Source organism: Excalfactoria chinensis, chromosome 5 (assembly GCF_039878825.1).
Source record: "Excalfactoria chinensis isolate bCotChi1 chromosome 5, bCotChi1.hap2, whole genome shotgun sequence".
NCBI classification, from domain to species: Eukaryota; Metazoa; Chordata; class Aves; order Galliformes; family Phasianidae; genus Excalfactoria; species Excalfactoria chinensis.
Window position 1 is genome coordinate 1,526,175 of NC_092829.1, and position 26,041 is coordinate 1,552,215.

General features: G+C 52.6%; 2 protein-coding genes across 3 annotated transcripts; one reads left to right on the forward strand and one right to left on the reverse strand.

The window, feature by feature from the left end:
* The first annotated feature begins 2,097 nt into the window (after window positions 1–2,097).
* On the forward strand, window positions 2,098–13,900 carry NID2 (nidogen 2). 2 transcript variants are annotated; one of them, XM_072338460.1, is made up of 22 exons: window positions 2,098–2,343; window positions 2,975–3,265; window positions 4,879–5,111; window positions 5,219–5,568; window positions 5,720–5,869; window positions 5,953–6,198; window positions 6,382–6,582; window positions 6,975–7,199; window positions 7,284–7,427; window positions 7,720–7,848; window positions 7,937–8,080; window positions 8,157–8,276; window positions 8,356–8,571; window positions 9,373–9,609; window positions 9,726–9,947; window positions 10,040–10,209; window positions 10,740–10,869; window positions 11,007–11,178; window positions 11,758–11,915; window positions 12,165–12,288; window positions 12,899–13,011; window positions 13,092–13,900. In XM_072338460.1, the coding sequence occupies exons 1-22, from the start codon at window positions 2,146–2,148 to the stop codon at window positions 13,100–13,102; spliced, it is 3,984 nt and encodes a 1,327-aa protein (XP_072194561.1). In that variant the 5' UTR covers window positions 2,098–2,145; the 3' UTR covers window positions 13,103–13,900. The 2 variants fall into 2 exon arrangements, with proteins under 2 accessions (XP_072194561.1, XP_072194562.1); XM_072338461.1 differs by lacking the exon at window positions 9,373–9,609.
* A 150-nt stretch (window positions 13,901–14,050) lies between these two features.
* On the reverse strand, window positions 14,051–25,869 carry RTRAF (RNA transcription, translation and transport factor). Its single transcript, XM_072338462.1, has 8 exons — window positions 25,593–25,869; window positions 23,807–23,931; window positions 22,403–22,502; window positions 21,126–21,212; window positions 20,719–20,807; window positions 18,049–18,117; window positions 15,111–15,159; window positions 14,051–14,398 (listed from the first exon to the last, which is right to left on the reverse strand). Exons 1-8 carry the CDS (start codon window positions 25,651–25,653, stop codon window positions 14,244–14,246), a joined length of 735 nt encoding a protein of 244 aa, XP_072194563.1. The 5' UTR covers window positions 25,654–25,869; the 3' UTR covers window positions 14,051–14,243.
* Between the last annotated feature and the right edge of the window lie 172 nt (window positions 25,870–26,041).

Consider the following 26,041-nt stretch of genomic DNA (forward strand, 5'->3'; position numbering starts at 1 on the left):
GTCGCTCCCTCCCCTCCACACACTCCGCGGCCTCGATTGGAGGTTGCTGGGATTTCCTGCCCCACAGCCCCCAGCCCGGCCTTCCCCAGCCCTTCCCCTTCCCCTTCCTCAGTCCCCAGGCAGTGCTGGTCGGGCAGAGGGAGGCTGGGTGGATGTGGTGGGACCCAGCCCCTTCCTGCAGAGCATCCTCCAGCCTCAGCACATCTGGTTCTGCACAAGGCAGCAGCCGCTTGTTTCTTTTTTTTATGCCCAGGCTATGGGAAGCTCTAACCCCCTGCCAAGGGCTCAGCCACATGGAAGCAATTACAGGGATGGGTCACCATGAGCCTCTCCTCCCCTACAATGTGATACGAGTTCGAGCAGATCATCTCCATCCCTGTCCGCAGCTTATCTCCATCCTCATCCACAATCTTATTCCCAACCCTCATTTTCCACCCTCAACTCCATCCCCATCCCTGTCTCCGTCCCCATCTCTTTTATCCTGTTCCAAACTCTATCCCATCCCCTTCCCATCCTCATCCCCACTTCATTCCCATTCCTCCGATCCCATCCCCACCTCTGTTCCCACCCCTCTTATCCTGTCCCCAACTCCATCCCACCCCCAGTGAGGCAGGGAGGAACACCCTCACACTGGAGCTCCCCTCTCAGGATGGGGGCACAGCTCCAGCTGTTTCCAGCTGCCTCTTTGTTATCCATAGGTACTCCCAACCACATAGTGCTGGTTTTACCAAGGGGGGGGGGGGGGAAGAAAAGCCCCTTTGAGCATCCTAAGGACTACGGGAGAAGCCTGTCAACCCCCTGCTCCAACAGAGGAGCACTGAGGGCCACAGGCCCCTTGGCAAAGGACATCCCTGGCTGGAGAACAGAGGCACAGGTGGGAACCTCCTGGTGCCAGCTGCAGCTGATGGCATTTCCCTCTGTGAAACGTGCATCATACAAACAAAAGTGGACTTTCAGAGAGCAGAACTGCCAGCTGCGCCCAAATGTTCCTCTTGCCTGTTCCCATCCATCTCAGAAAATGCTTGTGGCTCCATCGTGGTGTTAGAGAACATAAGACTGAGGTCCTAAGTCAATTTTCTCCTTAAAAACACATTAGTAGCCAAACGTGAAACAGCTGTGGACACCAGCTGCAAACCAGCCCCTGTGGGTCTTGGGGGGATGAGGCTGAATTCGACCCCACTGCAGGGTTTGGGGTGGAGGGAGGGGAAGGGCTGGGGGTCCGCTGCCCCTCTGGGTGTTCCTTGGGTATCCTGGGGTGCGCGGGAGCTTGGGGAGAAGCCCTCTCCTTGGCACCGGGAGCTGCTGGAAGGCTGTGGAGCACATCCAGCTGGCCCTGCTCGCCGCCTTAATGGTTTTCCAGGGCCAAGGAGAGGCGTTCCCCTCCGGGTTGCCGGCAGCAGTTCGGGATGCAGCCCAATGTCACCCCAAAGCTCTGGGATCTGCTCATCCCAATGGCTGCGAGTTGGATGCGGGACGCCGGTTCTGACTACGACCTTCGGGGATGGCGAGCCACTATGAAACGGTCCCACCCGTACCGTGGGACGAGCGGAGGGCATCCCGCTGCTCCCCCACCGGGGATTTCCCGTCGGGAATGTCACGGATGTGCCGCCGGGTTCCCCCTCCCCGTTATGTGCCCTCCCGGTTCCGTGCCGTCCCCTCACGCCTTTCGGGACAGATGCGGCGCTGCGTTGGACTCGGGCCAGGGAATCGCTCCAGGGCGATGCGCGACATTTGTTTGTGCACTTCCAGCTTTTCCTTCCCCCCCCCTCCCTGCCGCTCTCCTGGGGACACGGAGTCATGTTTCTGCCCGGCTGCGGGGAGCGGAGGGAAGAGAGAGACCGGGGCCCCCCCTGCCCGGCCCGGCCCCAACTGGCGGCAATCCCGGCTCCGGGGGCGGCCTCGCGGTACCCGGCCCGGAGGGGGGGATGGGGATGCGGGAAGGGAAGGAGAAGGGAAGCCTGGAGGGGGGGGGTGGGGGGCGCAAAACCCCAGGCCGGATTTTGGGGTAAGCCCCCATTGGTTGGCCCCAAGCTCGGAGGACCCAATGGAAGCGCGGCCGCGGTTTGAGCCCGCCCCGCCCCGTCCCGCCCCGCCGGCTCCGGTCCGTCCCGTCGGGGTCCGCTCTGCTCCGTTGCGCTGCGCGGGATGCGGGCGGTGGTGGCCGCGCTGGTGGCGGCCGCGGTGGCGGCGGTGGCGGCCGCGGCGCTGCCCCGAGCGGAGCTGTTGCCCTACGGGGCGGCTCACGGCGACGGTCGGCTGCGGCACGGAGACGACGAGAGCTCTCCCGGAGTGGTCCTGCGGCCCCCGATGCGCCTCTACGGCCGCGCTGCCCGCCGCCTCTTCGTGAGTGCGCGCCCTCCGGCCCTCCTTCCGTTCCTCTCTGTCCTTCCGTCCTTCCATCTCTCTTCCTTCCATCAGTCCGTCGCTCCGTCCCTCCATGCCTCCCTCCGTTCCTTCACTCTTCTGTCACTTCCTCGGTACTTCCATCCTTCTGTCCCCCTCCTTCCATCTCTCTTCTTCCCTCTCTTTCTGTCCCTCCCTCCATCCATCCGACCACCACCCCCTTTTCTCCCCAGCCCTTAACACCCACGTTCCCCATTCCCTCTTCTCCCCAGCACCCCTACACGTGTCCTTTCTGCACCCGCACATTCCTACACTCCTCTCATTCTTTTCATCCCCTACCCACCCCATGCGTCTCGTCCCCATCCATCCTCCAGGCCTTTCCCCTCCCTGCATCCTACCCAACCCTCCTCCTGCAGGGAACAAGGAGCCCTTTTCCCCTTTCCCCTGCAGCTGTTCCCTGCCAGCAGCTGGCTCTGGCCTTGGAGCAGCCTGAGAGGTCTTTGTTTGGGGCCACGCGGCCTCGGGGCTGTCAGCGCCGTGCTGCTCAGGCTGACACATGGGATAGAGGTGACAGCAGGAGGGTGGTGTCCCCTCCCCAGCTCCCCAACCCCCTGTGCTGCTCTCCTCACAGGTGGGCACCAACGGGGTCATCTCCAGCCAAGATTTCCCAGGTGAAACCCAATACGTGGACGACGACTTCCCGACAGATTTCCCCGTCATCGCTCCCTTCCTGGCCGACCTCGACACCTCTGGGGGCAGAGGGGACATCTACTACAGGCAGGACCACGCTCCAACCGTGCTGGAGTGGGCAGCAGGATACGTGCACGCTGCCTTTCCCTATGCCGCCGGCACCTTCGTACCCAGCAATGTCTTCATTGCCACCTGGGAGGACGTGGGAGCCCACGGGGAACCCCCTGGAAAGGTGTGGTTGGATGCCCAGTGTTGGGTCAGGCTCACGGAGCCATAGAACCACACAGGCACAGAATCGTAGCGCTGTAGGGTTGTGGGGTCATAGAATTGTGGAAATGGCAGCAATGAGTTGAAGGGACCTTCAGTGGTCGGCTGGGATGGGTTCCCTGGTGCAGCACCCAACGTGGGGAGGCAGAGCTCGTCCTCTTCGCTCGCTTGTAGCCTTGGGTTTGTCTGTTGGCGCGGCGATGCTTTGGGGAGTGGTGTTGCATTCCCCACCCCGGTGCTGATAAGGCTCCTGCGTGGGCAGATCCACAGCGCTGCCTTTCTGTGCTGGAGCTCCCTCCAGAAATGTGGGGTGGGAGCCAACGACCCACACGGTGACGGTGATGGTGACGCTGTGCCACCAGCAGCCCGTCCCCACACCGGGGCCCTTCAGCAGCGGAACAGGGAGAGCTGCACGCAGGCGAGGAAGCCAGCGGGGTTTGGAAGGAAGCAGAGCACATTTTTTCCTCTTATTTAAAACTTGGGAAAGCAGCTGAAGAAATGCCATCGGAGGCCTCGCAGCGACCCTGCGGACGGCAGCAGCGCAGCCGCATTTTCTTTGCCTAATTGTTTTCTTCCTTTCCAAGCAGTTGGATCAGGGAGTGGAGCGGCTCGATGGAAACTTTGCTTTAGGAGCACCAAAATTCACTTGGTGCATAATCTGCACCCTTAGCAAAAACGGCTGGGGATGGCCCCAAAGCCGCTTTTTACTCCCCGTTCTGTGCCACCCTCCAGCTCACACTGGGGCTGGGGGCTGAGCTGGCATCAAGGATTTGCTGCTTCTCTCTCTGTGTCGTTCAATGCCAGCTCATGGCTGTCCCCAGGGCCGATGCGTCACCCCCCCATAATGCGTGGGGAAGGAATCCGCCCCGGGGGGGTCTCACCCCCAGCCTTTTGGCTGCCTCTGCGGGGTCTGAATGCCCGAGTGTGAGCTGACAACGGGGCTCTTTGTGCCCCTGCTGCTGTGTGTGTGCCCTGCACTGCAGTCCTGGATTCTCCACTGGCTAGTTAGGGTTGTGCTCGCCCCCACGGCCCCTCTGCCTCATTCAAGGCTGGCACGGCCCCAAGCCTATAGCACATGCCTGTAGCACAACCATAGGGAAGGCAGGAGCACGTGTGTGTTTTTTCCAGAGGAAACCAAGTGACATTTGTTCTCCCATAGGAGTGCAGCTGTGGGGTTTCCTGTGGTGCTGGTGGGAAGGTGGAGGGGACTGCTGGAGTTGGGCAGGATGGAGAGATGGGGATGGGAGCAAGGGGGCTTGCAGGTGCCTGGGGCGCAGCCAGTGGGCTGTCACCCCACTGCATGGCAGCTCCAAGGGGCCTCTCCTGGGACGTGTCTGCAAGGCAACAAAGGGCTTTTTGGAAGAGCAGTTCTCCTGTTTACATGCATGTTTGGAGTGCTGTCACATCCCCAACTCCCTCTTTTGGAGGGTGCAGGGCATTCAGGATGCTCTGATTGACACTGGGGACATGGTTAGTGGTCATGGTGGGGATGGGTTGATGGTCGGACTCAATATTCTTGGTGGTCTCTTCCAGCCTTAATGATGCTATGATTGTATGATCTCTCCATCCTCCTGGCAGCTCAACACCTTCCAAGCCATTCTAGCCTACAATGAGGAGGACACCTATGCCATCTTCCTCTACCCTGAGGGTGGCCTCCAGTTCCTGGGCACGCGGCCCAAGGAGTCCTACAATGTGCAGCTGGAGCTGCCAGCCAGGGTGGGCTTCAGCCGTGGGGATGGTGATGATGGGAAGCGAGAGGGGCACTCATACAGCGTGGCCAGCAGCCAGCAGGAACTGCAGCGGCTCGAGCAGTGAGTGGGGCTGGGGGACAGGGAGCAGCCCCATTCCTTGGAATAAGGGCTTGGGGACCTTTGGTGTGCCCACATCCCCTCCAGTTACGATGCGTGTGTCTGTGCAGGGAGAGCAACGTGGGGGTGCCTGGAGTGTGGGTTTTTCACGTGAGCACCCTGGAGAATGTGGAACCAGGGGATGGCCCCGGTGCAGCGCTGAGTCCCGCACCCCATGGCTCTGATGACACCTCGGTGCACACTGAGCTTTTGGCCCAACCAGTCTCGAGGACAACGTCACCACATCCGCACCCTGCGCTGCTCAGCATCGTCCCCTCGGGGCTGCCTGCTTCCCCACTGGGGCAGGAATGGAGCCCCAGGCTGCACTCCATTGGGGACGCTGCACAAGGCCACCCCGTGTCCTACAGCTCCGGGCAGCACGGAGTAGGAGTGGAGGAGGACGTGCACTTTAACACCAACGGTGAGCAGGGCCTCTTTGTTGTAAGCTCACCTCTTCCCAGGTTGGCACTGCTGGCACCTCACGAGCTCCCTGAGCCCAAACTGGGTGCCCAGGAGCTGTGGCATGGCGCCTGCAGGCAGTGAGCCCCAACCCACTCCCTGCTTCTCCCCAGTGTTCACCTACAGCGCGGGCAGCAGGGAGACGTGTGCCCAGCACCACGGGCGCTGCTCCCCACACGCCTTCTGCACCGACTATGCCACCGGGCTCTGCTGCCACTGCCGGGCTGCCTACTACGGCAATGGGCGGCAGTGCCTGCCCGAAGGTACGTGGGGTGGGCAACGTGGAAGGGGAGTGGGGCACGGGGTTGTGTGGCCGATGCCAGGGCTGTTCTGTGTCTCCATCCAGGGGCCGTGCACCGACTGAACGGGAAGGTGAGTGGCAGCCTGGTGGTGGGTCGGACGCCCGTCCGCTTCCAGGACGTCGACCTGCACGCCTACATCGTGGGCAGCGATGGCAGAGCCTACACAGCCATCAGCGGGGTGCCCATGCCTGCTGCCCGCGCCCTGCTGCCCCTGCTGCCCCTCGGAGGGCTCTTTGGGTGGCTCTTTGCCCTTGAGGAGCCCGGCTCTGAGAACGGCTTCAGCATTACTGGTGAGCAGAGATGGTCTATGTGGTCTGTGGTGTAGGGGATGAGTTTTTGCCCATTGCTCTGATGGGTACAGCTCTTGGGTTCAGCTCACTGTGTGTCACAGGCTCTGCTGGGTGTAACAGGTTTGGGGTTGTGCTCCCTGAAGCATTACAGCCAAATCCTGTGCATTCCCCTTTCCTGCCTAGGTGCTGAGTTCACCCAGTACCTGGAGGTTACTTTCTACCCTGGGGAAGAGCAGGTGCGCATCACTCAGACCGCCGAAGAGCTGGGGGCAGACAATTACTTAAGCTTGAGGACCCACATTGAGGGCCAGGTGCCTTTTGTCCCAGAGAACACCAGTGTCCACATTGCTCCCTACAAGGAGCTCTACCACTACACCAGCTCAGGTAAGAGCCGTGCTCTGTGTATCCCATTATTTTTGGCCCTGTCTTTGATTTCTCTTATGCTGTCTATATGTGCCCTATTTGGATCAGCCCCCACAAAGTTGTGGATGTTCCAGAGAGTTGGAAGTGGCTCTAAGATCCCTTCCAACCCAATCCAACCCAGCCCTACCAATCCAACCCAGTCCAACCCAGCCCTACCCAATCCAACCCAACCCTACTCAGCCCTACCCAGCCTTACCCAATCCAACTCAACCCTACCCAACCAACCCAACCCATTCCCTGTCTCCATGTCAATCTGTGATTCTATGACTTAAAACACCCCATCCCCATCACAGTTTCCAACATCTAAGACAGCCTCCAGTGCTGAAGCCCATTTTCTGGTGTTCCCTTTGCAGCCGTGACGTCCTCTGCTCACCACAACTACGTCCTCACCTCGGGTTCCACCAACCAGACCCTGTCCTACCGCCTGCACCAGAACATCACGGTGACGGGCTGCCCACACGCCCGCAGCCGCCTGCCCACCGTCCAGCAGCTGAGCGTGGCACGTGCCTTTGCCCTCTATGATGGCCACGAGCAGGTCCTGCGCTACGCCCTCACCAGTCGCATCAGCTCCTCACATGGTGAGCATGGGAGATACCTGTGTTGGGTAGAGTTCATTTTATCTCAGCACTGTTCCCGTGCTCATGACCCTTTTTGCCACTCAGGTGATGCTGAGGTGCCTCTGGTGAACCCCTGCCATGATGGCACACATGCGTGCGAGGAGACGGCGCGCTGCCAGCCTGGCACGGGGCTGGGGTACACATGCGAGTGTGCAGCCGGGTACCGTGGGGATGGACGGGGATGCCAAGGTGAGGGGGGCTGTGTGTGTGCAGGGGGCTCGATGCACCCCCTTCATTTGGGGTGCTGCTCAGAAGAGCTGCTGGTGAGTCACAAGGGAAACTGAGGCAGCAGGTATGGGGAGTCCTAGAGGTAGAGGAGGGCTTGAGGTGACCGTGAAAGCTGGGATGGAGGAAGGGGCAGCCATGGGATGAGCAATCTGGGGCAGGATGGCCAAAGCACCCAGACCCCAAAGCACCAAAACTGGGGGCTGTGTTGGGTGCCCCACCACCACCGGGTGCCCAGTGTCTCTCCTTCCTGCAGATGTGGATGAGTGTGAGGAAGGCCTCAGCCAGTGCGGCCCCTTCTCCGTCTGCCTGAACGTGCTGGGCAGCTACCGGTGCGAGTGCCACAGCGGCTACCAGCCGGCTGCAGATGGGCACGGCTGTGTGTGTAAGTGCCAGCCTCACCATGTGGGGCACCACGTCACCAACCCCAGCACCCCACGGGGCTCTCCCCATCCATCTTTGTGTCCCCACAGTGCTGACCCCTGCAGCTGACCCCTGTGAGGCTGGGAGGCACCCCTGTGCTCCGAGGGACCGGGCGCGCTGCCTGCCCCGCGCCGGGGGTCAGCCTGCCTGCGAGTGCCTGCCTGGGTACGCCGGCGACGGCCGCGTCTGCTCTGGTACGGGCAGGATGGCCGGTGTGGAGGGGAGATGCTGTTTGTCCTGCCCCATCTGACCGTGTCCTGCCTTGCACAGATGTGGATGAGTGCACCCTAAACCTGTGTCACCCTGCTGCCATCTGCTACAACACGCCAGGCTCATTCTCTTGCCAGTGCCAGCCCGGCTACGAAGGCGATGGCTTTCAGTGCGCACATGGTAAGTGCTGCAGCGCGTATCCCCGTGCCTCAGCATGGAGTCCCCATTCTCACTGCTGGTGCTTTGGATTTGCCGGCAGCACAAAGCAGCACGCAGCGGTTGACGCCGTGTGAGCACGAGCAGCTGTACCCACGGACACCGGGACACGTGCCGCAGTGTGATGAGCAGGGCAGCTACCGGCCCCTGCAGTGCCACAGTGGCAGTGGGCACTGCTGGTGCGTGGACTCCTCGGGGCAGGAGATTGCTGGCACCAGGACGGCAGCGGGCAGCACACCACCGCGCTGCGGGAACCCAGGTGGGTGCTGCCTTGCTGAGCTCAGCACGTGCGGATGAGGGGTCAGGTCCTTCAGCATCTCTATAGGATCAACTGAGGGGGTGGGGATCGGGTCCTTTGGCATTTCTATGGAGTTGATCGTGGGGATGGGAATCGGGTCCTTTGGTATTTCTATGGGATCAACAGAGGGTGTGGGGATCAGGTCCTTTGTCATTCTGTTGGCACCAACAAAGTGCCATGAAATGAAATGCTGTGTCCTTTGGCATTTCATTGGCATCTCTATGGGATCAGCAGCGGGGATGCAGGTTGCATCTTACAACGTTTTGTTGGCGTCTCTATTGGACTGATGGAGGGGATGGGGTTTGAGTCCTTTGGCATTCTATTGGCATCTCCAAGGGATTCGTAGAGGAAATGGGGATTGGACCCTTCAGCATTTCTTGGCATCTCTATGCAATTGGTGAAGATGATCCTTTGTTGTTTTGTTGGCATCTCTCTGGGATCAGTAGAGGAAATGAGAATTGGGAACAGCATTTCATTGGCATCTCTATGGGATCGGCAGGCATGTAGGTGCTGGGGCAAAGCCTGTCAGGTTCTGCTGTGGGACAGAGGGGGCTGAGTTGGGGCTGAGTCCCTGCTGCTATCATGGCCTTGACCACCAGCAGAGTGGGACAGGGCAAATGGAGGGGACCCTTTACAGGTGCTGCCAAATGGCTGGGCATCTCCTGAGTTATTAGGACTCTCTGGCCCATGGGGTTATAGCAGCACAAGGTACCCAGCTCCAAGCTGCCCTCCTGTGTGCTGGAGGTGTTTCTCTGCCAGCAGGTTCCTCCCAGCAGCTGACACCATGTGAGCACGAGCGGCTGTACCCACGGGCAGTGCCACCGGGCCCCTCACCTGTGGGCAATGGCCACGTGCCACAGTGCGATGAGCAGGGCAACTATCGGCCCCTGCAGTGCCACAGCAGCACCGGGCACTGCTGGTGCGTGGACTCCTCAGGGCAGGAGATCGCCGGCACCAGGACAGCGCCAGGCAGCACGCCGCCACGCTGCGGGAACCCAGGTGGGTCCTCCCCAAAGCATCCCAGCCTCGTCACTGGAGCACCCGGCAAGGAGCAGCAGCTCCAGCGAAGCCCCTGTACGTGGGCAGGTGGGTGACAGTCACCATTCCCGTGCCAGAGCCCTCAGAGCGTCCCCCAACCTTGTGTGAGCGCTGGCGGCAGAGCCTGCTGGAACACTACGGTGGCAGCCCCCGCGGTGACCAGTACGTGCCACAGTGTGATGCACGGGGCCACTTCACCCCACTGCAGTGCCATGGGGACAGCGGGTACTGCTGGTGTGTGGATGAGAGCGGCAGGGAGATCCAAGGCACACGCTCGGAGCCTGGCAGCCCCCCACCGTGTAAGAGCTGTGGGACCCCACGCCCTGAGTGCCATCTGCCCTGGTGCACTTGGAGCCATCTCTCTCCTTGTTCCCCTCCATGTTGTGCCCAGGTCTCCCCAGCGTCGCACCACCCAGCATCCAGCCCTCACCACGTCCCGACGTGTCCCCACCAGCCGCAGGGACCTTCCTGCTCTATGCCCAGGGCCAGCAGATCGGCTACCTGCCACTCAACGGCACGCGGCTGCAGAAGGAGGCGGCCAAGACCCTGCTCTCCCTGCATGTAAAGTATCGCTGGGAATGGGGTTGGAAAGGGGATTTGGGGCTGCTGGAGGAGGTCACAGTGTGGGTTGGTGGCCAAGTAGCAGAACTCTCCAAGAATTCGCTTTTTTCCTTCCTCTGACTCCTCTGGGAATGCGTCCATTCCAGCCTGGCCAGCCTGATGGAGAGAAACTCCCCTGCACGCTGGGAAGCAATACTCAGCTTGCCAAAAGCCCTCCCCTGTGCTGTTGGTGATCCTTGGGCTGCCCTCGCTGTTGCAGAAATCCCTCCTTGAGTCCAAGGGTTTCAGTCCCAGCTGGATGTGGGTGTGCGCCTGCAGAGGCTGCCTTGGAGCCCTGCTGCAGGGGTCAGCGGGAGGCTCACAGCGGGAGCCCAAAGAAGGATTTTGCTAAGGAAAAGGGATCTGAGCATCAGTCCCCATCGCTGCACCTTGCAGCATGCGCCAAATGCTGGCTGGTGGGATGAGGGTACCCACTGAGGAACACCCAGTGGTGGTCCAGGCAGGATCTCACCATGTCTCTTGCAACCTAGGGCTCCATCGTGGTAGGGATTGATTACGACTGCCGGGAGAAGGCAATCTATTGGACTGATGTGGCCGGACGAACCATCAGCCGAGCAAGCCTGGAGCCGGGCGCTGAGCCAGAGACCATTATCAGCTCAGGTGTGTGCACACTGCCTGCCCCAGGCCAGCTCTGCTGGGTCCGTCCCCGATTGTCCCCACTGGGACTCAGGCTTTGGGGACGGCAGTGGACCAGGATCCACACGTCCCCATTGCCGACCACCTCTCCCCTCCTGCAGGGCTCATCAGCCCCGAGGGGCTGGCAGTGGACCACCTACGCAGAGCCATGTTCTGGACTGACAGCGGCCTGGATAAGATCGAGCGAGCGCAGCTGGACGGCTCGGAGCGACGGGTGCTCTTCGACACCGACCTTGTCAACCCTCGGGCCATCACAGTGGACCCTGTCCGCGGGTGAGACCCCATGTCTGGAGGTTCTGCAAGACTCTTTTAGGATGGCATTTGCTGACCTTGCAATAGGAGCCACGTTTAGGGGAAATGCTTGAGGTTACAACCGGGGCAGCTTATTACTCCTTCCAGTATCAAGACCCCATGCTGACCGTGGGAGCAGCTCTCCTCCAGTGCACACCCTGCAGGAAGGACTGGCTCCGTTCCCCTCTCACTCCTTTCATTTAATAATTCAGGGTTTGGCTAAACCTGCTGTTTCAGTGCCGGCATTAGTTTTAAAAGCTTTGAAACAGAGCGTTTGAAAACACAAGCTGTGCCCCTAGGGTGCTGCTGCAATACAGAACGTGCTACTCCTAAGGCTCACCCTCGTCTAGAAGCTACAGTTTGGGTCGTAAACAAGTTTGACATCATTCTGGTTTTCTTTTAGTGATTTTTCAGCTCAAATAAAGATCCATTCCAGGCGGCAGAAGGGAAAAACCAGACCTCCCTCCTGATAAGAACCAGTGCTGTAGAGAAAGCCAGTGTTCTCCTTCCTGTCCTTGCTGTTGCGTGTCCTGTTTGCTCGCTATATAATTATCTCCCCAGCAACCTTTACTGGACGGATTGGAATCGAGAAGCACCGAAAATCGAAACCTCCACTGTCAGCGGAGCCAACAGGAGGGTGTTGGTGAACAAGGACATTGGGCTGCCCAACGGCCTGACCTTCGACCCCTTCTCCAAGCTGCTGTGTTGGGCAGATGCAGGTAACTGCACTGAGGATGGACCAGATGACTCCACTAAGTGGGAAAATCAGCTCAGTCTTTACTCGTTGGTACCTCCACTCCACTCCATCCCCTTCCGCTGTGCTGGTCCAAAAGACTTTTAAGTGTGACTGGGTTGGGGGGGGATTTGCAGCTTCTGCATCCTTGGGCTGAGAAACTGCTGCAAAATTAATGGATACAGCGAGTGTTTATTTGTCTGCGTGGCCTGGTAACCTTCTTGCTTTTGACAAGGAACGAAGAAGCTGGAGTGCACGTTCCCTGACGGAGCAGGCAGGCGCATCATACACAACAACCTCAACTACCCCTTCAGCATCATTAGTTACGCCAGTCACTTCTACCACACCGACTGGAGACGGTAAGAGGAGAAAACCCACTGCAGAAGGGGAAAACAAGTGCTGCCCTGGGCCTGAAACCTCACCAGAATCCTGGTCTTAGCCCTCTGCAATGCTACGCTGGGCAGCAGCTGCTTGTAAAGCTTCCTTTCTGCACAGAACAAACAAGTGTTTAGAAACAACTCCATCTTCCCGGGAGGGAAAGAAATAGGGTGGCTGTTTCTTCTAACTAGAACTTGGCCCGGGGTTTTGAATCCAGAAGAAGTGAAAGAAAAGATGCTGTCCTCAGTTGTTCCCTCTCCCCACCACCAAAGGCATCGGGGTCATCAGGACCTCGCCTCTATTCCCACTCCAGCTGGAAGCTCTCAAGCTCCAGTCACATCTCAGCAGATTATAACAAACACTTCAGTGCTGGCCGCACTTGGATGAGGCTCTCGGGGAGATAATCTCTCCTTGGAAGGCTGGCTCTGTGACTCTGCGTCACCAGCGTGCTGAGTGAGCTGCGCACACAAGTGGTGGAGCACGTGTCTTTTGATTTGTTCTGCAGGTGTTCAGCCCTCTCTTTGTAGCTGCCTCTGTCCTTAACTGCACGTAGGTGGTGTCCACACACAGCTCTTTTTCCTCTATCCGCAGTGATGGTGTGATTGCTGTCAATAAAGAAACCGGCTCCTTCACGGATGAGTATCTTCCGGAGCACCGATCACATCTCTATGGAATCACAGCAGTTTATCCCTACTGCCCTGGAGGTAACACACAAGAAAGCCCAACCCCTTTATCTTGCCTGTTAGATAGCAAACAAGCTAAAGAGATCAATTTCTCTCCGCAGCAAGGAAATAGCAATGACAACTTCACACCTAAAAGGACCTCAGACCCAGAAAACTACCGCTGCATACAAGGAAGGGGGAAGCCCTTCACCGAGGCCAACGAAGCAACCTTCCGTCCTGCAAAAGATTATGTGGTTTTGAACTTATACCTCAGGTCTTTACTACTGTATTTTTTTTTTAAAGTGAGAAGTATTGATGCTAGAAGAAATAGTCCTGTGAACCTTAAGGCCATTCCTCTTAATTCTTGCTTACGCAAGCAAATTTCAAGTGTAGTTTTCTGATTCAAGTGCTTGATTTTATTGGAAGAAGAAGGGATCGGTTTTTAATGGCACGACAATCTGACCAGCAGGTCCTTTTACCCCAAAATAAGCACAAATGGGAAGTTTGGGATGCAGTATCTTGCTGGATTTGAGCAACCCGCAACCCTGAAGACAACCATGTACGTTCCCAAGTTTCCATATCTGTTTCCTTCAGAACAGGTTTGTGACACAGCAAAGGTGCTGAAGCTTTTCCAGAAGACAGTTCTGTACTTTCAACACTGCCTCGATGCATGTCTTTTAGTATTTATATTAGAAGAATATGCTAGAAGAATTGATCTGTTCATGCTTGTTGGTCCGCCAAGTGCCTTCGCAGACCTACCCACCATAGACCAATACATGTCCAGAAATACACTTTAAGTTGCTATGCTTCACTTTTTCTAGGTTATTTCATTAATTGAATAAAATGGTATATTTCCTTTTGGATTTAGTTTTTAAATGTTTCGGCCATAGTGCAGGCTGCAGAGAAGCAACAAGCAGGGCAGGAGGGAGCTGGTTTGTATGGCAGGATCTCAGCAAAAGAGCCTTTATGAAACACTCCCTTTCTCAACTCAAAGCCAAACACAATGGGGGGGAGGGAGGGATGGGAGGGGGGAACCAAACACAAAGAGCCATCTAAGCCAACACGCAGCTAATCACAACCATTTGTTTCTACTTCCCCGACTTCATTTATTTAAAGAAAGATGATAATTCACTAGAACAGTCAGAATTTGACTTCCTGTTTTCTTTCAAATCAGGAAGATAGCATCCATTTCAAACTGCATGCCAGAGCTGTACGGAGCTGTATGTGGTGCCTAACCAGACTAAGTGCACAAGAGACTGGAGGTTCCAACCCCTTCATCTCCCCACTTTTCCCAGTCTGTGGTCAGTCTTGGGATCAGCAATAATGGCCTGAACTGCTACAATGGCTTCGTTGATTTTTGTCTGCAGCTCTCGGAGCTCCTCTATATGCAGCAACCGCAGAATCTGGGCAGCTTCGTTGATAACGGCATCTGGGTGAGATGCAGAAAGAGCAGTCGTGTCAAGCATTTATAACTGATACAAGGAGCTTAAGAAAAGATTAACCTCAGTTAACATTCCGCACTTTGTTGTGGTTTTTCATACTCGAAAGGCAGAAGTTGCCCTGCACAGAGTGCTCTGCAAAACCTCACTCAGCTCCGCGCAGCCCTCGCAGTAATCCCCAGCTAAGGCAGGTCAGTACAAACTATTCCATGCAGTAATTCAGTTGTACGTGGGGCAAAAGAGAAGGCAGACCAGAGGAGTCCAGGACATCTGACTACTGCCTGCAAAGCCATCTATCGGCTCAGACCAACGTGCGATGCCTCTGGTTACATTTAGGTAAAGCAGGTAGCTGGAATGCATGGGAGAAGCACAAGGGTCCTCTGCTGGTAGGAGTCAGTTCGTACAAGACAACAGCACCAAGAAGCATTACTTCCACGTGCAAGTGGGTCTGCTATTGAAAGCTGTTTCAGAGTAATATTTCAGTAATGATATATTCCACAGCCAAGATTTGTGCTTTTCTGTTTCAACACAAAAAGCTCAGGAGTGCTCATAAATAAACTGGGAGGGAGCAATTCTTTCCACTGCAGGCTCCAGAGGAATTGGGTTGGTCTTCTGTCTCTGTACACATGATCTATTTGACAATAACACACTTGACAACGACAAACATTGCTGTTTAGAGATAAAACGAAGGGACTTGCTTACCTCCTGTGTCAAAACCAAGAATGTGTTTTTCTAAGGCAACAGGCAAACCCTTCAAAGAGAGAGAAGAAAAAAAAACATTGCAAGTACAATTAGAAACATCACATTGCACGCTTGGCAAATAAAAGCAAGCACCACCCCAGATAACCCTGGAGATGACACCTGAGTTTTGCTTCTACAGACACGTGTGACAACCTCAAAAAATCATCATGCTTGATTACATCTGCCTTTGCGTTCTGAAACTTCAACCCCAGAGCACTAATAACAATAATTAGTCTCCATCATTAATTATGTTCCCCCTACTTGTTGAGTGAGTCCCACTGAGCACACACTGCCCATGTTCAGTCCTTAAAAGGCCAACAACTGCACTGCAGAACACTCAATGCAGCCACATCCCTAAGCCAGACAAACAATAAGCATGCACAAACTGGGCTTTCTTAGTAACTATTGCCTTTAAACAGCTGCCAGATGTCAAAGCACTGGCTGATTTGAAAGCAGGCTGTAAAAGTCCTCTCTGTGATCAAGCGAGTTTCTCAAGCACTGTACTTGCAGCCTCCATCAACATCCTCAGAAGCACTTTCTCAAGTGTTGAGCTCAGGAATAAACCTAAACATTAATTTCTAAATGCTTGCTCTAAGAAACAGTGCAAGCACAAGTTTTATTAGTGCTCATTTCTAAGCACTGCTCTATTTCTTTACCTTCTCCAGTTATGGAGAAGTCACCATGAACAACCACCCCCTGGGTTTCAATGTGCACATACATTTATTTAAACAGTGACAACCTTAAGCCTTTGCTTTTACTATGCAGCTTCTCTCAGAATCTGACATGCACAATAAAACTATCATGCCTGCCAACTGCAGGCACCTCCAACGCTGAGTGACCACAGCAGCACTTCCAGAGCAGCTGGTGTTTTCAGACACCCTGGAATCACAGCACCGCTTAAATCCTGCCCTCCTCCCACACCTTTGCTGTGAGCTCTCTTTTGGCCACACAAACCGCTGCCTGCTCCCTCTGGTGGAGCCCGTTCTTGACAGAGCACTGGTCTTACAGCAGGTCCTGGACTGCTGGGGCGCACGCTGGTGCTGCATTCAAACAGGAACACATTCATTTGCACAGAAGCTTTAAGCAGGCAGAGGTATAACTGCCCCAGAGTGATCCTGAAGGGCTGCTCCAAAGGCACCTGTTCCATGTAATGCTATTTGGCTGTTTACAAGGGTGGGTGGTGATAGGACAAGGGGGAATGGTTTGAAACTGAGACAGAGGAGGTTGAGGTTGGATCTGAGGAGGACGTTTTTCCCCCAGAGGGTGGTGACGCACTGGAACAGGTTGCCCAAGGAGGCTGTGGATGCCCCATCCCTGCAGGCATTCAAGGCCAGGCTGGATGTGGCTCTGGGCAGCCTGGGCTGCTGGTTGGTGACCCTGCACACAGCAGGGGGTTGGAGCTGGATGAGCACTGTGGGCCTGTGCAACCCAGGGCATTCTAGGATTCTGCCTAGGACACACTCACCCAGTAAGGGAAGCCTGAAACAGGCTAAATGCCTATCATCACAAATCTGAATCCCACCCAGACACAGTATACACTGAATTGCAGGCCATTCACAACATAATCTAAATAAACCTTCCTTCTTTATCTTTAAAACTTCATCTTGACAGCCTAGGACAAATCTCACTTTATTTTGCACAGTTAAACCCCAAGCACAGAAGTGTAATTCTCCTCAGCACAACCCTCATATGTAACCTTCAGGGAGGCTACTCCTACACCCATTTTATCTCTCAGGGCCATATCTTGATATTCCCAAGAACGCAGCTCATGACATTTTGTATAAAAGTGTCAGCCACGCAGAAGCCAAACAGTTATAAACTATTTCAAGGGACAAGACTTAATTACACCTAGTGTCACTAGCTAGTATTCTGGCTATTAACAAGCCAGCCAAGGTCAGAAGCAGAGATTTCTATTCCTACCCTCCTACCACTCCCTAAGAACCCCCTGATTATGAATCCCGTCCTGAAATAAAGTCCCTGCTGCTCAAACTGCTAGTTCTGCCAAATTGCATTTTGATCCCTACAAGTCAGCTTTGCAGCTATGTAAACAATAACAGAAAGCAGCCTTTTACTAGAAGGTAATGAAACTAAAATGAATAAAGCAGTCCCAGCTGCTTTCGTTGTTTTCCTACTCTTTTATGTCTTTGGACATATAAAAGCCCAAAGCTCTGATTTCATATTCCAAGGCTTCTGGCAATCACTGCATTGTATCTCTGTGCACCTGCGATTGACACTTAGTAAACACCATAAGCAGTGTTATGATAATAAGTAAAGCATGGACTGCTCTGGGCAGCTGCCAGAAGAGATGAAGAGACTTGCCCTCATTGACCAGATCCAGTTGCTTTAGCAGGGCCATTCCTCAGCACACACCTGCAGGGCAAGAGGTTCCCTTCCCTGGCTGCACCCAATGCCAGCAGCTGCTGTGCCAAATGCTGAATGACTTAATGTTTAATTGCTGAAGTTTCCTTCACCATTTCTCACTTGGGGGGGAAGGGGAAGTGGAGAGAAGCCAGGTGGCCAACATCCCATTCTTCAAATACATGCTAGACTTCAGAAGCAAAACACTCTATAGGCTGCAAATTTCACCTGTTCACACAGCCAGTACAGCTTTCTCCAAGGAAAGGTTAGGGCACGCATTTCTGTGCATACTGGGATCCCATTGCACTGAATAGCAGCAGCCACCCCTCACCATACACTAAGATAGGAAAGCAGCTATTTACACGTGGTATCATACAGCTGCAAATATTTGCACACTAGTTTTGCTTGCTTCTCTCTGGGTCTTTCAGAATCAGAACTGCCACTGCAAAGTGAATTTCCACCATCCTCTTAAACCAAGTGTTTAAACAGAACCCATTTTGACCATGATAACTAACACCAGGTAGGACTGATATATACAAACCTCTTTGGACTGATTGGCCTTCGCTATGGCATCCTGCGTCAAGCGTTCCTGAACCAGAATGCGAATTGCCTGGAGAAAAACATTGAAAGGCCAGAGTAATTAATTCATGTCCTGATGCACTTCAGACACCACTGGATCAGAAACTGCAAAGCACCATGAACAGCCAAGAAAGTTTGCCGTTCCTAGAATAAGTTGATACTGATCCCAAAGCAGCAGCTTCAGTTTTGTTCTTCTGAGTTTTGTACTGCCTCCATTGTACTGCCTCTAACACTGCAGCAATACAGCTCCTTCAGGAAGCAATTCCTGCTACTGGGGTCTTTCAGGAGGTGCTGAACCGCCTTTCAAAGGCAGAGAGCCCTGAACAAGGTTCCCTAACCACATGTTAAAAAGGCAAGATTTATTTCTAGACACGGGAACAAGAGCTTTAACAATCCTGCTGCTCATCTGCTTCCACTGCTCCAGAACACAGCACAAAACCATACTGAGCTATCACTTACTGACACTTACAGCTGAAAACGCCTCTAAAAATAACTGAAGGAATACCAGGCTGGCAGTCCTCCGCCAAAAAGCACTCTGTCTGTCAAGCACATTCCTCAGACTTACCCTGACGAACAGCTCAGTGTGACAGAAGCAGTTGTGCTGCTTCACATTTCCCTGCACCATTTCTCCTGGTTTTGTTCATGATTAAAGCTGAGACGTGAAACAGCAAAGCTACCAGTGGCTATTTCTAGAAATCCTTTTGAGGTGGCTGCGCTGGACACAGGAAGTGATTTGATTTGCTTAGCCTTAAATTCCAGCAATGAAATCAGACCTCGTAAGAGAATTCTGAGCATCTTTTGCATTAGAAAAAGAAGTGTATCCAAATGTGTTAAACAGGCATCTTCTGATTAATTCCTCCAATTTAAATTAATAAAAGGAGGACTCCCCCTCTCTGCTCACTCTGACCAAGGTCTAGCCAGATGTCTCCGGCAGGCTTGCAGCTTTTCACTTTTCCTAAGCAGCCAGAGTGCCCAAGCCTGAATATGGATCATGATTTCTATGTATGGGCATTGCTGCAAGCCTCCTTCACGTGGAATAGAACCAAAACATTTCACTGACATGTTCTGCTATCATCAAGCCTTGAAAAGCAGCATTGCTGTTGTTCACGTAACATGAATCACCACTGCAAGAATCTGTTCCTCCTGCAGCTAAGAGAAGCAAAATCCAGGCTGGTTGCTTTGTCCAACTGCCTCCAACCAACAAAAAAAAGTGAGGCTAGAAATGCATAAAGAATGACAAAATATAAATACATTTAGGCAGAAAACAGCCTGCTTTCTGAGCTGGTAGTGCCAATTAGGTGGATCCAGATAAAGTCTGCTAGCCTTGAGACTGGCCTGTAACAGCAGCTGAAGGAATTCTGCTGAAGGGCTGACATAATGCAGATCCCCACCAACGCCACTCAGTGTCTCCTCTCTCTTCTTACTTTATGCCTTTGTGGGGTATTTCTGTTTTGTTTCTCTTTCCCCCTTCAGAGGTTTGATATCTGAGACCTTCACCCCTCCCCAGGGATTTGTAAAGGACTCCGGAGTTATTTAGAGAAAGCAAAGGAGGACAACATACCAGAGAGAAGGAAAGAGGAGCCGATGGGATAACTACACAGCATCATTTCCTAAGGAAATGCTTGGCAAATTCAGTGTGCCTGACAAACGTGGTGGTCTCATACTACAGGGTTACAGCATTGGTAGATATGGGAAGACCAACAGACACCAACTACCTGGATCTGAGCAAAACATTTGACATTGTCCTGCAAGACATCATCCCTAAACTGGACTGATGGGAGGTGTCCCTGCCCATATCAGGGGCTGGAACCAGATGAGCTTTAAGGTACTATCGTACACAAACCATTCTGCGATTGTATAGTATCTATATATAAATTTAGCATAACACCACAGCTTCTGTAATAAATGAGCACTGTCTTGCTTTTCAGTGGAATAAACTTATTTTGGTGCCAAAAAACTCATTTAACCTTCCGTATTATGAAATCCCAAGATCACAACTATCTCCCTAAACAAAGTACTTGGTGAGTATAATCTCAGCTTGAAATTCTGAGACGCAGCAGAGTTCCACCACAAGCTTTCCCAAATTCATTTGGAGATGCTCTAGAAAATCAATTGCCTTACTTACAGCATTTAGAAAGTATGATTAGCTGACATGACTAAGCTGTTTTAAAACACCATTTGCATCGCTTAGATCTGCTTAGATGCTTAGACTCTATGCTTTCAAGCTTTTCATTGCCAAAACTGGACTACAATGCTGTTCTTCGAGTCCATTCCTCCCTATGCCTGAAGTGCTCAGAAACCTCACAAAGCAGCGACATCAACTAGCCTAGAGAGTTTCTAATGCTGAAAGACAACTCTCAGCCAGCACTGCAACTCTAAGACCATGGCTACAATCAAACTGTTTAACAAGATAATCAATAATTAATAATAATTTAACAAGATATCCCTGCATTAATTTCCACAATTAATACCTTGTGCTGCTTGAAAAGATACATACATGATGAATTTTACTTTCTTTGTTCCTAAATGAGTCCTGGTTCTCAGTAACTGCCTACCACAGGCTATTACACACACACTAACCACTGGGGGAGATGAAAAGGAAGAAACAAGGTCTGAAAACTGTGAAGCTCACCTTAAGCATTACCAAATAATCATCGTGTCGCTGGATTTGAAGCAGATTAGCTAAAGCCATCACTCCAGCCTTGAAATCAGGATTATTCACTGTAAAGAAAATAAAATAACAACAAAAAATGCTGGTTTAACTGGCTGCAGAAGATAAAATTAGCTTTCCTATTCCATGGTATCAGACTGCCCTCGAGCATGGGTGAGGCCATGGTTACAAAGCAGCAAGCAAACACTGTGTTCCTGCAGCAGAAGGGGAGGGCTCAGCCTGGTGCAAGCTTTAAGCTGGTATATAACTATGAAAGTTAGAGTCATCGTGGAAGAAGGTGTGGCTGTGAAAGACCCAGGAAATAGGCGACACACTTGTGAAGGATGCAGCCATTCTGTATGACACCCCCAGTGCTGCTGTACACTTACCATCCAAGTTAATCAGAGGTTCTGCATTTTTTGCTGTATTGTCAGTATTTTTAGCACCGTCAGGGGTAGAGTCCTTATATTTGTCAGCTGTTAAATGAAGAAAAAATACGATCACCATTAGGGCTAATTAAGAAAATAACTAGCTAGAAGTTTAGAGCCAAACTAGTTTGTGGTAACCACATTTAGGAGAAGTGCTACATACCCGAGAGCATTCTCAGTTCATATGCTGTCATTCTGGAGTTCTTTAATGCCCCAAAGGCAGTTGTCCAAACAGCTCCCCATCTGCCCAAAGCTTATCATTGCACCCAGAGCAGCATCAGAGCATGCCTCATGCTTACCTACATCATTATCCACTTGATTAAGGCATCTTACAATTTCCCAGAAGGCAGCTGAACGAGCTGCAACTTACAGTTCTTCTACTTTAAAAATCCATCAATTCAACCAAGATTGGCCCTTTGCCTTAATCAGCAGCATATGTAGGGTCAGGATTTGGGTTGGCTCTGATCAGTGTATAAAACATTACTAACAGATGCTTTGTTTTATAGACTGGAGTATGAAGTGAAGTACCTGTGGTATTCTTCAAGCACTTTTGGCTGATCTCAACTGCCTCTTCCATGTTCATATAAGAGTGAGACAGGAGAAAGCTCGCTTTCTCCAGTACTATGAACTAAGATGAACTGTAAATTGCCAGCGTTCATATCCCCATCCTTGTGTTGGACAGAGCCCTGCCCTGCAGCAATTAAAGGTAATGGAAAACGATCCTTTGGCTATTATGTTTGCCACCAATAATTACATTTGTATCAGCACTCTTGCTGCAAAGGAAATTGCTACTGAGATTGAAGTTGAATTCAGCTTTTTCATACCATTGCTCCAGTTCCCAGGGGTTCAGGATCACCTCCCAGTGAAATGTGGATTTAAGAATAACTTATTTGAATATATGCAGTATTAAAGAGAAAAGCACCTCGCTGACTTTGAAGTACACTCTCAAAGGCAAAACCACAAGGAGAAAGGCATAAATATATACAAAGTATTCTGCTACATCCAGAAATAGATAGCAAATGTGATTATGTTACTGCACTGTCCCACAGGAACTGAGTTGAGAAAAACAGTCCACATCTCAACATGGCGCTATATCAAGCAAATGAAATAGCTTTATTCTTTTAGATGGAAACGATATATACTTCTGACACTGTCATAATTTGACATGTCATTCTTAACTTTAAACAGTCAAACAGGTTTCCCTTCCACTCTCAAATATTAGATAAATTCAGTCATACCATTATCTCCATACTCCAGCCTAACTGCTAACCCAAGAAGCCAGTCCACAGTCTCCTGTCGTTCCTGCATTTTGAAAGGACAGTTTACATCCTTCATATACTGTGGGAGAGAAAGAGGAGAAAGGAAGCAGACATTATAGGCTGGAAGGAAACACTTGTATAAGTTAGCTACAAGCACAGAACTGATTTGCAGTCACTTTCCCATAGCCAGCACAATTTGGAAGATCATTACTAAGAAGCACCATCAGTACAAAACATTTCCACTGCAGCATCTGATCCATCTGAGGCATGTGAGAGGCAGGTAGTCTTTAATACTAACCATTTAATAATGCTTTGAATGAGTAACATTCCCCATCAGACTGACAACCAGAGAATCCAAACACTCATTCCTCTGCTGTCTGCTCTCTTTATACAGCAAGCAGAGGCAAGGGAGAAGGACAGAGAACAAAGTACAGCAAAAACAAGCAGGAAGGAGGCAGGATTCTACCTAAAGCTTTCACAATGCTGCTATCAAGGCGCAACAACACCTCTAAACCATTTGCGCAAAAACCAGAGGATTCTGCAGGGCAGCAGAAGCAATTTTACTTAAGAGGAGCTGCATAGAACAGCACCATGCTACACTGCCAAGTGCTGCTGACACAACAGTACCAGCAGCCAGTAATTCCAACATCACTCATATTGAAAGCTCAGAAAGCTTCCATCCTGTCATCAATTCTGGAACTGTGCTCTAGGCTTCCACGTACAAAGTGTGTGCACTACCACTCCAAACCTTCCGGGCAGAGAAAAAACAAATGGTTCCAGGGAACAGAAGGGAGATAAATGGGCACTGAGCATTAGGAGCAGTGTTTTCAGCTCCTCACAGGGCTGTTGTGAGAGAAAGGAAATGGAATCCAGCACAGAACCAGCAGCCCCACAGTGACCCAAAATGCCCACGAGCACACAGGAGATCACAACCAGAGCTATGGCTGCTTGCCACGGTTCATGTTAGCAGTGGAAAATCATCTACTAAGATGACAGTAGGGGCAGAGAGGAGCTTCAGTATCTTCATTTCATACACTTTGTAAAGCCCATATTATGCTAATCCATTTTTATTTTGCTGCACAAAAACCAAAGCACAGAATAAAAGCTGTTTATTTGCAGCCAGTTTTTAAAGTAAAAGCTAAAACAATTTAGGCAAGAAATATTAGGATAGAAGCTGGCATTGCAAAAACAGGGCTGAGTGAAATTTACACAGAAAATGTTCTACCATCTTTAACTCCTGCAGTGGCCTCAATTATAGATTTCAATTCCTTGAGACAGAAAACATTCAGAGATGGGATAAATGGTCACTCATTTACACCCAGCAACTACAGAAACCCTGGACTGTCATTCAGGTAAGAGACATTTGTGTTTGGAACAAAATACCTTCTCAAATGATTTGGGCCAGTCATCGCTGTGTATGTTTCTTAGATTCCCTCGGTCTTCAATCTTGTAGTGTCTGATTTTCTGGTCCTCCAGCCAGACAATAAAATTTCTGAATTCCGTTTCATCTGCAGGGAGAAGTAAAAAACAGCAACAATTAACCATAAGGGCAAAACCAAGCCCTCAAGTTTTAAGCCAGTTCCTACAAATTCTGGTGTCTCCGAGCACTTTCATTTCCTACCACAACAAAAACAAGATACATACCACTACCTCAAAATCACACAGCCCAGGGGAACTTCTGACCAAAACTCAACACTCTGAGCTTTCTTCGTTTCTCAAGTGACTTGGAATTGGCCACAGTTGATGGACAACACTAAAAGGCATCAGCTAAGAAACTGTTTTTATTAGGAATACAATTATAGGTGTTACTAAGCAAAGAAGTAAAACAATGACACCGAGGATTTCAGTGCCCAACTCTGTTGCGTGGACAAACACATCACATGCTGCAACAAATCCCTGTCTGTCCCTAAGAACAATGTGCCCTCATCCCGTGACTGTGTACAGGCGTTTTCTTCCTTCTCCTCTGTTGAATCAACTTCTCATGGTTGTTGAGCCAACATTTGGAGTTGGAACTCCACAATACAAAGACTGTGGTCCAAAGGGATCGGTAACGGACAAAGCAACTTCTCTGCATCTGTGATTTGCAGCATTTGGGTACCACCAGCATCTTGAGAACCACCCGTGAAACTTTGGTACTAGATGAATTGCAGTGATTTGGATTAACGAGATAAATATCCTCCTGCAGTAGCTCAGGCTGCGGTAAGCAAAGGGACAAGACTGCTGCTGTGCTATTTCAACCTGTCAGGAGCGTCTCCTCAAAGTGACGTGAATGCCCGACTTCCACTGAATGTGCTGTAAGAAACGGAGCCACAACGTACAGCTCAGTGAGAACTTTAACAGCTTCTACACCAACAAAACAAACCTCTGAGGAGAGAGAAACGTCGGCGACGAGCTCAAAATGCACAACTCACAAAGCTGGCAGCAGACAAGATGTTATCAAAGAGAAACGAGCCAACCTTGATCCCTTACAAAGACCACAGAGCAGTTGGAGTTGGACGGGACCCTTAAAGGCCACCTGGTCCCACTCCCTGCAACAAACTGGACACCCACAGCTCCACCAGGTGCTCACAGCCCCATCCAACCCGACCCTGGGTGTCTCCAGGGATGGGACACCGCCACCTCTCTGGGCAATCCGGGCACCTCGCTACTCTTACTGTAAAAGAACTTGTTTCCATCCAGTTCAAATCTCCCCCTGTTTAGTTTGGAACCATTTCCCCTCGTCCTGTCACCACAGCCCGCTACAGTCTGTCCCCTCCTTCTTACAGCCCCTTTAAATACCGACAGGCCGCTCTCAGGTCTCCCTGGAACCTTCTCTTCCCCAGGCAGGCCTCACACACCGCGCTACGGCCCGGCCTCCCTGCCTCCAACTCAGGCCTCTCTGTGCATCCTGAGCGCCCTCCGCTGTGGGAAGCCCCAGCTCCGTCCCAGCTCCGTCCCAGCTCCGTCCCAGCTCCGTCCCAGCTCCGTCCCAGCTCCGTCCCAGCTCCGTCCCAGCTCCGTCCCAGCTCCGTCCCAGCTCCGTCCCAGCTCCGTCCCAGCTCCGTCCCAGCTCCGTCCCAGCTCCGTCCCAGCTCCGTCCCAGCTCCGTCCCAGCTCCGTCCCAGCTCCGTCCCAGCTCCGTCCCAGCTCCGTCCCAGCTCCGTCCCAGCTCCGTCCCCGCGGCCCTCACCCCTGCAGTTGAACCCGCCCGGGTTGTGGTAATCGAGCGCCGACAGCTTGCGGCGGAACATGGCGCCACCACCACGGCCGGTCCCTGCCGCTCGCCGCACTCAGGCCGAGCCGCCGGGTCGGACAGGAAGTACCGCCCCGATACCGTCTAAGTCGCCTTCTATTGGTTCTCGCGAGCTGAGCGGCAGTCTATGAGACCAATGGAAGCGCGGAGAAAGCAGCCGGGACGGAAGCGGACGTCCGTGTAGCTTGAACGACACGGCGGCGGGTGGGCAGTCCTGGGGCGTGGCCTGTGAAATGGGCGTGGCCTGGGAAAGGGGCGTGGCCTGGGCGGGCCGCAGGGGCGGGGCGTGGGGCGATGGAGGCCGCTGGGAGGGACCGTACAGCCCCCACCATACTGGGGCTGGGTGCCCCCCTTGCTCAGCTGCCCGGGGCTCGTGTGTGACCTCG

What these genes read in the sequence shown, in the direction of transcription:
- RTRAF (XM_072338462.1), bottom strand. Translation starts at nt 25,653, where the DNA reads ATGTTCCGCCGCAAGCTGTCGGCGCTCGATTACCACAACCCGGGCGGG. An exon ending in GCTGGAGTATGGAGATAATG is followed by an intron (nt 21,213 to 22,402) that starts GTATGACTGAAT and finishes TTCATTTAACAG; the next exon opens with CTGACAAATATAAGGACTCT. An exon ending in ACCTCTGATTAACTTGGATG is followed by an intron (nt 20,808 to 21,125) that starts GTAAGTGTACAG and finishes TTTTCTTTACAG; the next exon opens with TGAATAATCCTGATTTCAAG.
- NID2 (XM_072338460.1), top strand. Translation starts at nt 2,146, where the DNA reads ATGCGGGCGGTGGTGGCCGCGCTGGTGGCGGCCGCGGTGGCGGCGGTG. An exon ending in CGTGCACTTTAACACCAACG is followed by an intron (nt 5,569 to 5,719) that starts GTGAGCAGGGCC and finishes GCTTCTCCCCAG; the next exon opens with TGTTCACCTACAGCGCGGGC. An exon ending in GGATGGACGGGGATGCCAAG is followed by an intron (nt 7,428 to 7,719) that starts GTGAGGGGGGCT and finishes TCCTTCCTGCAG; the next exon opens with ATGTGGATGAGTGTGAGGAA.